This window comes from Athene cunicularia (genome assembly GCF_003259725.1).
Source record: "Athene cunicularia isolate RWA chromosome 5 unlocalized genomic scaffold, athCun1 chr5_part3, whole genome shotgun sequence".
NCBI classification, from domain to species: Eukaryota; Metazoa; Chordata; class Aves; order Strigiformes; family Strigidae; genus Athene; species Athene cunicularia.
Window position 1 is genome coordinate 2,158,908 of NW_020799103.1, and position 11,878 is coordinate 2,170,785.

General features: G+C 39.1%; 1 protein-coding gene across 2 annotated transcripts; it reads right to left on the reverse strand.

Annotated features, from left to right (window-relative positions):
* Window positions 1–1,694: 1,694 nt before the first annotated feature.
* On the reverse strand, window positions 1,695–9,469 carry OLFML1 (olfactomedin like 1). 2 transcript variants are annotated; one of them, XM_026850922.1, is made up of 3 exons: window positions 9,027–9,469; window positions 6,771–7,056; window positions 1,695–3,637 (listed from the first exon to the last, which is right to left on the reverse strand). In XM_026850922.1, exons 1-3 carry the CDS (start codon window positions 9,150–9,152, stop codon window positions 2,859–2,861), a joined length of 1,191 nt encoding a protein of 396 aa, XP_026706723.1. In that variant the 5' UTR covers window positions 9,153–9,469; the 3' UTR covers window positions 1,695–2,858. The 2 variants fall into 2 exon arrangements, with proteins under 2 accessions (XP_026706723.1, XP_026706722.1); XM_026850921.1 differs by having other exon boundaries at window positions 6,771–7,059.
* Window positions 9,470–11,878: the final 2,409 nt, after the last annotated feature.

Sequence of the window (11,878 nt, forward strand, 5' to 3'; positions counted from 1 at the left end):
ATTATCCTGACCTGAGCTTGCTCTCTTCAGAAGAGCTGGCAGAAAGAATGGAGGGCATGGAAGATGAGTATCTGTGCAGTGAATCCCTGCTATCTGATCTCACCTTGGGAGGGGGCAGTCATGATTTAGTGCAGGAAAAGGATGGGGGGGACTGGTATCAGTGGAGAGGAGAGGGGCCTTTTTCACAGCCAAAGCATCGAGGAGTGCTGCTGCTCTTGTTAAGAGGATGATGATCCAGCTGTCATAGTGGAGAATGCTGGATTCCACTGAGAGCTGCAGCAGAGCCCACCCAAGAGGACCTGTCTGTAGAGTCTGAAAATGAAAATGCAGCACTGAAAAAGCAAAAAGCCCGTGATAGAGATGAAACAGGCACATGGAGAAGGCACAGCGTGAAAGGACTTGAGTAATAAGGACAATAGTGGATGTTATCTAGATGGTGAATGTAGAGGTTATAATCTGTCATTTCTGTAGTTTTTGTTCCTGATGAAGACTTTTCTGTCTTCATTTCCTTGTACCAATTTCATTGCCATGGTAACAGTCATCATCTACCTGAACTAGAAGCCAATGCTTTCTTACATGCAGTCTTCCATGGCTTACTACTGCCTCGCCGAGAGCACTTTGGCCTTGCTTTGTGGAGACTGGTATCTTGGAGCAGATTATTCAGTTATTTGTGATTCTTCCCTTTCTGATTCTGAACAAGCCATCCTTATTTTGGCCCTCTGTCATCTCAGAGTTAACCAAATTCCTCTTCTGACTTTCTCAAAAATATCTGTTTGTGTGCTACCAGTTATGAAAATGCATCAAATCCATATATATATATCAGGAAGCTGGAGGAGAAAGTATGCCTTCTTTCTCTTGCCTGAATGTTAACTGATCACCTTTGTTCTCTTTTCTTGTTTTCATTTCTCTCGCATTTTGTACGGTATGAAATAATCTAGTGAAGCTTATCTGTACAAAACTTCCTCCTTTTATAAAAATGAGGTGGTAACTTTAATTCATTATGAAGATTGGAAGGTTCAGAGCATATTGAAGCAGCAGGGTTCAGAGAGGACCCTGTCTGAACTTTGGAGGATTGCTCTTCGAAATCTCTGTACAGAACAACAGTGTAGGCTTTCTTGGTTGTGTAATAGCGTGGCACGTATCATATTCCAGAAATCCCTTTTCTATAGATCAGACTCAGTCCGTATTTACATCAAAAGCCTTTATTTGTTAAGTAAATTACACATCCTGTTGCAGTAAAAGATCTCAAAGTGTTCCAAAGGTGGCTGATACCATTTTGTATTTCTGCGTTTGTAATTTTACAGATGAGGAATAAAAAGTCAAATAGTTAAATCTGCCTTTGACCCAGGGTCACACAGGAAATCGGTGCCAGCCCACCTTGCTTTCAGCCTGAGGATGTCTTTAACTGTGCTTCCTACGGCTGCTTCAGCGCGCAGAAGTAATGCTATAGTCGTTAAGGCTGCCTAGAACAATATAGTTTCTTTTGCTAAAAGCAGAGTAGTGCTCTTGCAACTCAGCAGTCCGTACACTCTTAGTTGTATTCTGGAACTCCTTTTCAGAATCATTCCCTGATGTTTGGCTGTTCCATTGATGCTGTTTTTAAACAGAACAGCAACTCTTTCAGTGTAAAGAACAAAATGGGCTTTCTGTAGAAACAGCTGTAGATTGCTTTTCAAGCACCATTTTTTTCTGGGTTTTTGTTGTTGATATTAAACAGAAATGCATCTGTCATTAAAATCCAAAAAATTACAGCCAGTACCAGTGTTTCACAAGTAAAAGGGTTTGTTTGGGGTTTTCTAATACTATTTTCAAAACAAAAATGTGTTTGTATTTACCTGGAGTGTATCTGTTCCTCACAAACCCAGGACTGACCAGTGGCATGCCCTCACTTGCACTCTTGTGCACATCAGGGCCACCTTTTCTGGACAGATATTTTGATGGAGTCAGAGGACAGGACGAGCAAGGTTCTGCCATGGAAGTGACTTGAAGTACTGAGAAAATGCCTCGCAACTAGATGCTGAAAGAGGCCTAATAAGAAAGGAAACCAAGGGTGATACGGAAAACATTTTAAAATAGTGTCTGATCCAGAACAGATCATCTAGGAACATTCCTTCTGACACACAGGCAGTGATATGCTGAAAAAAAAATGGAAGGTGGCAAATTGAAGCTGATAAGAGTGAATATTTAGCTGCAGCTAACATATTAGCAGGATCACAAGTGAATTGTACGGCTATATGCATAACAAAAATGTGGAAATTTCGTGGAAATAGTCTAAAAGTTCAGTGATTAGGAATAGCCTTGATGGAATGTACAGGAACTATATGTTAAAAATAAACCATGTTTGTGAGGATGTATACTGTTATGCTTTGTGATATAATAAACCTGTTAAAAGTTGATAGATAATTTCTCTGGAAGCGTGTGACTTTATAGTGCTTACAAGAAGGCTTCCTGCAGCGAGCTTCAGGGTGGTGAAGGTTGTCAGATAATGTGGATTGGACAGGAGGGACTTCTGATTTGATTTCCGTGGCACTGAACCAGAATGCCTAGATTTGATAGGGAGAGAATATGTCAGAGATGGATTATTGTGGTTTTTAATTAACCTTAGTCTTTAAGACTAATTTGTGTGTGTGGGGTTGCACATGTGTGGTATTTAGTCATCATGTAATTTATATTAATGGAGTCTTTACATAGTCTTAATTGGACATGAGCTTAAGATCAGTGGAGTATGTAAACCTAAATTTATGTAAAAGAGATGAAAGTTGTAATAGCTGGGAATAATGTAATTTTACTACACTGCAATGACCGCGTTGACATTGCCCTGCTAGATTTTAAGTGTATGTGAAAAGTTGCTGAAGATTCTAAACTTTTGGCTTTGTGTGAAGCTTGTAAATGATCTGAGATCCGTCACCCCAAGCGAAGAGTTGCTTTTCTTTGGGATTGTAATGTATAGTGGAATGGCTACCTTGACGTTTGGGGAAATGTAATACTGGGATTTCATAAGTATTTACAGCAGCCAAAACGTCATAAACACATTGTATGCGGGAGGTGCCTCCGCTAGGGAAGTTGTAGACAACATAGAGCATGTTGCATGCCATGAAAGCCGCCTCGGCATCCTTGCTGCTGCATGATGTGTCCCAAGCGTGCTCCACTGCCATGGTTATGTGGTTGATTTTAGTAATGACAATGTTTCCTCCAGTCTCTGGTTCTGCATGGATTGCCCACAGCCCTTGCTCATCGATAGCAAGATCTATCTTTGTAGATGGAGAAAGCTGATAGGCAGGAACCCTTCCAGCCCCCGGCAGTAGCATTTGGTCAGTTATCTTTCTTTTCGGGATATTGAATTTAATTATCTCATTTAGAGAGCCATATCTGTGATAGAACAAGAAACCCTGATATATGATGTGGCCAGTTCCCTCCCAGGGAGATGGCAAGGTGACTCGGCGAGCTTTTAGTGTATGATTGTCTTCCATGAATGTCATGATGTTTTCAAATTCCAAAATAACATTATTTACAGAACCATTTAATAAATAAATCTTTGTATGCTTTTTGCCAGGATCTTTCATCCAAGAGCCATGCTTATCTCCAGTCTTCTTAACTATCTTTAGGGACTTAATACCTGCAAGCATGTGGTCACAACCTGCAAGGAAACACCCAAAGACAAAAAAAAAAAAATTAGAATATCTGTGAATTTTCTAGTTTCCTTTCTCTGAATTAGTTTCCTTTTAATCCCGCTCTAAGGCCGGGGTCAGTATAGCAGTAAGTGTGTCAGCAGTGTGGCTATGTAAGTAGTGTGGAAGCTAATTTTATATGATCTATTCAGCATCTCCTGCTGAGGAAACTGCCTATCTTCAGCTACGCAAAGCGCGCTGTTTTCTGCTCTATTAGACCACTGTTATCCAAAAGGGATTCTCTTTGTGTACCTGAGAAGAGACCAAGAGCACCGTTAGGGATTCTGTGATTACTCTTGTCAGTACTTCAGATAAGTGACTTCTGTTTTATATCAATACAGTAAAACAATAAAATTTATTTCTTATCGAAGGCATACACATTAAAATCCATTTTGCTGATATGCCATGTGCATAGTATTTTTGTTTCAGGAATTTGCTACCCTCCATTAGCCTCATTTATTTTGCATTTATAATATAAAGACAAATAAAAATAGATCATCATAACAGAAAGCCAAAACACTGGATTATCTTCCCATTCTACTTCCCAACACCTGCTGCACAAAGGAACTCAAACAAATACACAGATCACAAAACTGTGAATGCTGATACGTTAAGGTGGTCTTTAAAGGAACTAGTATGATGTCTGTGTTATCAGTTCCTCTGCCAGAAGCGTGACTGGTGGAATTAACAGTGTTTTACATCACTATAGGGATTAAATTGGCACCAGCAGGGAGCAAGTCATAGTTTTGGCTTCATTACATTTTCTATGCACTTTCCACAGATGTTTCAGACCAAACAGCACCAAGCTTGTGAAGACTCAGGTATTTAGATGCTAAGATCTTTATCAAGTATCATCCTTTCCAGGAAAAACTCTACTGCATAGCACATTAACAAGCCTGTTTACCAAAGGCACTCATAAATTACAGGAGACACTATTTGAAGTTTAAAGAACTGCCTTTAGTGAAGTGCAGCCATTTTTGTAAGCAGAACAAACAAAGCCCTAAGGCAGGGAGTCCTGGCAGTAGATGAAACGGAGAAAGCAAACCCAGCCTCCCTGTTTGGCCTGATATGAACCTATTGAAGTCAGTGGCAGGATTCCAGTTGCCTGTAGAAAACAACCTTTATGTCATTTGTGTGTACTGATACCCTGTAACCAAAGCCTAGGGTTACTGCTGCTCCAGCATGGATTTTTTTTCTTGGAAGTCCTCACTCTGGATGTACCTTCCCTGAGCAAACCACAATACCTTTCCCCAAACTAGCATTTATAGATTAGATAGATTCTAAAAACTTAAAACTGTTGAATAGTTTCTGAAGTTTCTAAAAACTTAAAACTAGCCATCCTTAGCAACATCTTTGTCTGCAGGAGAAATAACCAGATTACTATCTGAGACGTATGAATAGTGTCTTCTGGAGAGAAGATTTTAAACTCTCCTTGGCTTTCATAACACCTTGGAGGAAGGCTGAGAAACCGAGACATTTACAGTGAGCAAAAAGTTTACTGAAATTTTTCTACATTCTCCACAATGATACCACCAAAGCCCAAAGTTTCTCATCATACCCCAAAATGTGCAGAAGATAGTTTCCTGTTTCTCACCCAACGCAGGATGAGGTATCAACTACGGCATGTAAAAACAGTGATTCTACTTGATTGTTATTTTCAAGTCTGTGTGAATTTGAACCAAAACCAGTAACAAACTTGGACTTTAAACACTGTTTTTTTTCCCCCTAGTTTTTGGAGTGACTCAGCAAAACTAATTGTAACTTCCAGTTAATAATAACATAGAAGCAGAGCTGCTCTCTGCTAGAGTTGAGGGTCCAGCTACTTTTTTTAAGTGCTGTAAAATCTGTACAGGGACTAGTTTTGCCAGCAACTTCAATAGGACAAGCGTCTGACTAGTACTGACTGAAGTTACTATGAACTTCTGCAATAAAATTAAATTTCCAACAAGGGAAAATGGAAAGTAAGTTTTTTCCCTTCAAACTCTCAAAGATTTAGTTTTCAATGTGTCCTTCTCATAGTCAGTTTAAAAATACTAAAACTTTTCTCTCAGAAGAATGCCTAATGTTAAAAAAAAATATATATGGAAAAAAGAAATCTTGAAATTCAGAGCACTGAGTTGTGGTGTAAAATTAGAACTTAGAAGGAGAATAGGTGATTGCTTCTTTTACCATCTGGCTTCACTTTTTTTAGCAAAAAAATATTAAGGAACAAAATGTAAACTTATTTGTAAAATTAAATCAGTCTGATTCTGTTGAATTTAGTGGAATTAAAAAATCGATGATGCTGAAGATCTTTCATCTGGCTTTTTAAAAAATGGCAGTTTATATACCTTATTGTTTTCATTTTTTATTACTTTTGAATGAAAAGGAAACAGCTTACCTCAAATATGTGTACAATATGAAAGTTACACCTATACTTTCTTAAGGTAAAGAGACTTATAAAACCTAATTTGCTTTAAAAAAAGTGTAGCTTGTGTATATATTCTTCGTACTAGGTACTCTAACACATAATTTTCAAATCAGAACTAAGCTTTGCTTGCAGCTGGGCCAGTGTGCCATCCTGATAAAGGACACAGAGGGGAGAGAGTGAGAAAGAACAGAGGAGGACGGTAAAGCAGATGCAAATTGTAGAAGAGAATTAAGTCATTTTATCAACTTGGGAGTTCACTTTTGAGTTGAGGTTTTGACCTTTGCCCACTCCAAAAAACAAAGGCCACTATTAATTTCTTGGTATAGCTGCAATACTCAGAAATACACTGGCATTTTTTCTGGGACATTGCAACAGAATACCTTCAGAGACTTTTTACATTGCTTTATAATAAAAAGCAGCTTCCAAAGAATCAGTCTGATACTCAGGACAGTATCTGCAAATAAATCTTTGAATTATACTTTCTTCCCTCTTTCTCCCATATGTTTTTTTGTTGTTTGGCTATTTTTATTTTTTTTTTAAATATAAACCTAGTATTTACACAGTCAAACCCCCATGCACTTATCTGTGGTATTCCCATAACTAGTGAAAATCTATCCCTATGTCAGCATGCATGCATTAGCTAGGGGACTGGCTCGTTCACATCAAAGTTCTGAGAAGTAAACCATTCTTACTTGCATTAAGCATGAGTTTAAGTTTCTTTTTTTCTTCTGCTTCTTCAAGTAGCTGCTGTTTCACCAGGTCTTCATGTACTTCTATACATGTATTAGAATCTGTGACAGATCCAAAATAGTCAATGTCCCTTTGTGCTCGTTCAATCCTTGTTAGCAAATTCTCTACTTCATTTTTAACCTCAGCCTTATAACTGTTCAGTCCTGCCAGGCGGGACAGTACCATCTGTGAAAAGTCTCGGAATTCTTCCACATAATCCAGTATGTCTTGGTTGCATTTTTCCAGCCTCTTCTTGAGTTAGAACACAGGAAGAAAATAGATGATACACGTGTATATTCTGTAGAGATTACAACCTCAGTCATGATTACTTTAAAAACCGTGCTATTCTCTCCTTCCCAGTCCCTCTGCCCCCCATCTGTTTCAAACCGATGCTGTTACATCTACACGAAGAGGACATATTGGACTGGCACTAGCATTCACAGTTCTGGACAAAAATACACTGATTTTTTTTTTCTTGATGTGGTGACTGACAGATATTTTGTTTTACTGCCTAAAGAAGGAAAAATGCTCTGGTGAAAACAGCCAGAGATACTTAAGGGCACATGATCTCCAATTACTTGTTTTTCATAAACTTTTCAGAACTCCTCCTCTAGGACCACGGGTGAAGCAGTCTCAAAAAGTTTTCTGCAGATTTACAGATGTGAACATTTCACATAAATACACTTCTGACCAAGACAGCATCTACTTTTCATCCACTTAAAATGGAACATGGAAATACTGACCTCTGTGTTTGAGAAGATGTTGTGGGTTTTTTTGTTAAATTGTTGGCTGTATTTGAAAAAAGTACAGATGTTTGTTTATACCTCGATTCAGGTTATCAGCATTTTTAAAGGTGAGGAAAGCGATTTCTCTTTTGTAATGCAGACGCTTCTGTAATGATTGTGGGTGGCCTGAAAATAGAAACCCAGCTGCCACTGTGGGAAGATGAGAAAATTGACCCAATATTTAAGCCCAAACACACAATCATAGTAGGTCTAAGTGCTAGACTGGGCGTTCCAATTTGGTGCCTGATGCACGGATTTCAGGTGTTTTGTTTCGAGGTGGTGGTTGACTTGGGGATGTCTGAATTTACAAAATGAGTGCAGTATGCACGTGCTCCGTGTAGACTTGGTGGTGGCGATTTGTTTTGCAAGGTGTGGTTTTTCTGTATGCCCCCTGCCTCCCATTTATAGGTGACCATAAGTCCCCAGGAAGCTGCTTAATTACTTTCTGCAAAAACTTCATTTAAAATGTTTTCTTCAATACCTGCCTCACCCTTTTTCCTGTTGTTTGGTGCCTCCTGCACCATATGCCACAGGTGGAATTGCATAATTCTTAATGGGTGCCAAACGAATGGAAATGACCACGTGAAGTTGTTCCTATATGGCTAAGAAAATGTGAATCTCAGTCTACACAATCAGAAGAGAATACCATGCTGATCCTTCGGTTCTTTGTGTTGTTAAATTAAGACCAGCGAGAGCTTTGTACAAAAAGGGAATGTGAGATCAGGCAAGTTAAAGCTTCTCTAAAAGTCTGCCGATGCAAATCAGGAGCCAAGGACGTGTTAATAATTTAAGATAAACTATGTCTGAGTACAGCATGCCAATGCTGAAAAGGTATTTTGCAGTACTGGTAAACTTTTACTGCACAAAAAGAATCAGGTACTGGGATTTTTATATAATTAATTGAGAGCAAATACTTATTTCAGCCTCCCAGCTGTAAGAGGATTATTTCAACTCCTAGTTAAAGTGCAGATACACTACTAGTTCACACAAATGTGTCTTAAACTACTCCTCCAGGTAAGCTCATCTGTACGTAGGAAAATACCTGATAAATTTCTATCTCCTTATTAATACTTAACAGCACTCCTACTCGTGACATTATGGTTATGCCGTTCCCTAGGAGGGACTGTGACAGTACTATAAACTTTTGCATATTTAGCTACAAATTCATTGCTGTTGTAAAAAACCACAAGTGATAACAGAATAAAAATATAACATTATGAAATTATATCCTGCGCTAAATGATGATGTGGTAGTTAGGAATCATTATAGTGAAGGTTTAGCTACAGTTTTACTTACTGATTTGAAAAAGCTGGAAATTTATCTTCCTGATATTGTTTATCTCACAAACTGCTCTCACAAGTAGAAGAACACTCATACATTTTCACACCTCTCCGCAGTGAGACAGTATTAGAGAATGATGCAGCTAGCACATACCTCTAAAGATAGGAAACGCCGGTCAATGTAGTTCATCAGTGCCGCGTCCTGCATCATATATTGTGCTGCTCCCATGGCGCTTGTGAGGAATGGAACTAATAAAAATCGGAGTTGCAAGGCTACCATTGTTTCATAAAATTTTGAAGTGAAATAGTAGGAAATTAATTGTGCGTGTGTGCTTGTGTGGAGGACAATCCCAAGCACTACTGCCGGTCCAGGATTAAACGAAATTTATCTGATACTGTGATGCGAAAAAGTAATATTAAAAATTACTGAAAAGTTAAAAATACTGTGGCTGCAAGTATTAAAAAGCCTTAAAATGGCTGTTGCAGTTTTTTCATTTAAAAAAAAAAATGTTGTGGAAGAGGAACTGAATGTGTTTATTTGTAGAAGCCAGATGACTGCTTTCCAGTTTGTGATCCTATGATCAATCCCAGATGTTCAGTACTGAGTCACATAAAGCCTGTAGGCCAAACTTTATTAAATACAAATAGAAATAAATTATTTTCCCTCCTTTCTCCTCCCATCTGCTTTCCTGTGTGACCAATGCTGTGCAGGATGTACTTGGTATAAGTCAGCATAGATTCAGATTCAGTGGAGCACTGGTCGTTTTTCACAGGAAGATCTGATGCGTAATGTCTGTAGCTATTTCAACAACCACAGCTGTTAGTGTGAAACAATCTGAGGCAATTGTTTTCATTTCCAGTATTCAGCCTATTTACAGTAGGGTCTTGGTTTATTCCCAGCTGGTAACTAAAGCCCCACACAGCCCCTCACTCACTGCCCCCCTGGTGGGATGGGGGAGAGAATCAGAAGAGTGAAAAGTGAGAACTCGTGGGTTGAGATAAGACAGTTTAATAGGTAAAGCAAAAGTCGTGTGCACAAGCGAACCAAGGGGATCATTCCCCATCCCCGCGGGCAGGCGGGTGCTCAGCCATCTCCAGGACCGCCGGGCTCCATCACCCCCAACATCCTCCCTCCTGCCTTCCCCCCCAGCTGTATGTGCTGAGCACGAGGCCACTGCCCTGGGGTACCCCTGGGCTCAGCTGGGTCCCCTCCAACTCCTCACTGGTGGGGTGGGCTGAGAGGCAGGAGAGGCCTTGGCTCTGTGTAAGTGCTGCTCAGCTTTAACTAAAACATCCCTGCGTTACCAACTCTGATTTCAGCACAAATCCGAAACGTAGCCCCGTACTACTGACTATGAGGAAAATTCACTCTACTCCAGCCCAAACCAGCATAAGTAGGACTGAAAGCTATAGATAAACTTATTTTTTAAAAAAATCTCTTTTTCCTTATCCTTACCCTCTTCTCTCGCCAGTACTGTTCAGTTAAAGTCAATATCCTTAACGCAGTCTCTGTCAATTAATGGAGTCCTTGATAGGGCTCTCCTTTCAGAATACTAATTCTAGTTAGGATGACTTTAAAAATGAATTACCACTAACTTACATGAGTCTGTTGCATTTGAAGCAGTTTTTATTTATTCTTTTTTATAATTTCCATGACTGCACGTCTTGTCTGGAAATATATGAGGCTATGCTAACATTGTATTTGCTCGGAAACTGTCTGTTAGGATGGTACAAAGCTCCCTTTGTATCTGAAGCCAAGCTGGATGTCTCCGTTTCTCTTTCTCAGAATTTTCCACCTCTTTAATTATTTTTTTCCCCTAATTTTTCTTCCTCTACAGTTTTTTTTTTTTTCTTCACATTTACACAGCTTTCCTTTCCTTTCTGTCTTGTGTGTAAGCATGGGACTTGGGAGAGAATTCATGAAAGTGTGTCACAGCAGGCAGATTTCTACCCCCATTTGTTGATTGTTGTCAGGTACTGTTATGCATGCTTTACAGGCAAATTTCACAGAAGTGCACAGAGAAGTATTTTTTCTTTTAATATTGCTTTATCCTAAGAGGCATGAACAATTTGCCAGTTCCCACTTACAGGCAAAGTCAGTGATGCACAGAGAGGCTAATGCTTGGTTCTGCACTGCAGTGTCATTTCATTTTACTCCAGAACTCCTGCCTGGGAGGATGGAAGGCTTGCCTGCTTGGATCCTTGAAGGGTTGCTCACTGAGAACAGACACCTTAGGGAGTGTATAGTCTGCCTTGATTATGTCCTATGGAACATCTTGTCAAAGAGTGCTGTCTTATTTTCCACAAAATAATCAGCTTCAACACTGGGGAAGAACACAGAAAAACGATCCCTTTTCTAATCTCCTTGGTGAATCTGGAATCCTTCAGATCCTAAGGAAGTAAAACACCCTAAGCAAAATGCTACAAACCTACAATCAAGAAAGCATACTTAAAAGTCAGGATATAGATATATTATTTCTTTCCTTCATCTTGAAACAGGGACAAATTATCTACAAAGCAAAATATCTTGAACTGCTAAACATCCTGTAGAAGCTTAAGCATGCTGTATAAGAAACAGGATTTTGTAATATGGCTCCACCATTTCTTAGAATAACCAGCTCAGAAGCTTCCAAGGATTTCCCTTGAAGAAACATTCCCATGCTTATTAAACCATAATCTCATGGTAAATGGAAACGATGGTCCAGATCAGATGCAGTATTCTGGGAGGGCATGCTATGGCATCTGGTTAAGAAATGAGCTTTGGGGTTTTTTTTGTTTTTTTTTGTTATATATTTTCCAGTTCTGTTCTGCCTAGATATATGCATGTTGGGTTTTTTAATCCCAACTACATAATAGCTGTAGTAAATGTATATGTAATAATATAATAAATGTAAAAATGTAATATATATATATGTATATTTAGGATAGCAATTTAAAGCAGGATTGCTTGGCATGCCTGGGAAGAAAGACATTGGTCTCACTGCACAGGGTGTTACACGCTAACAG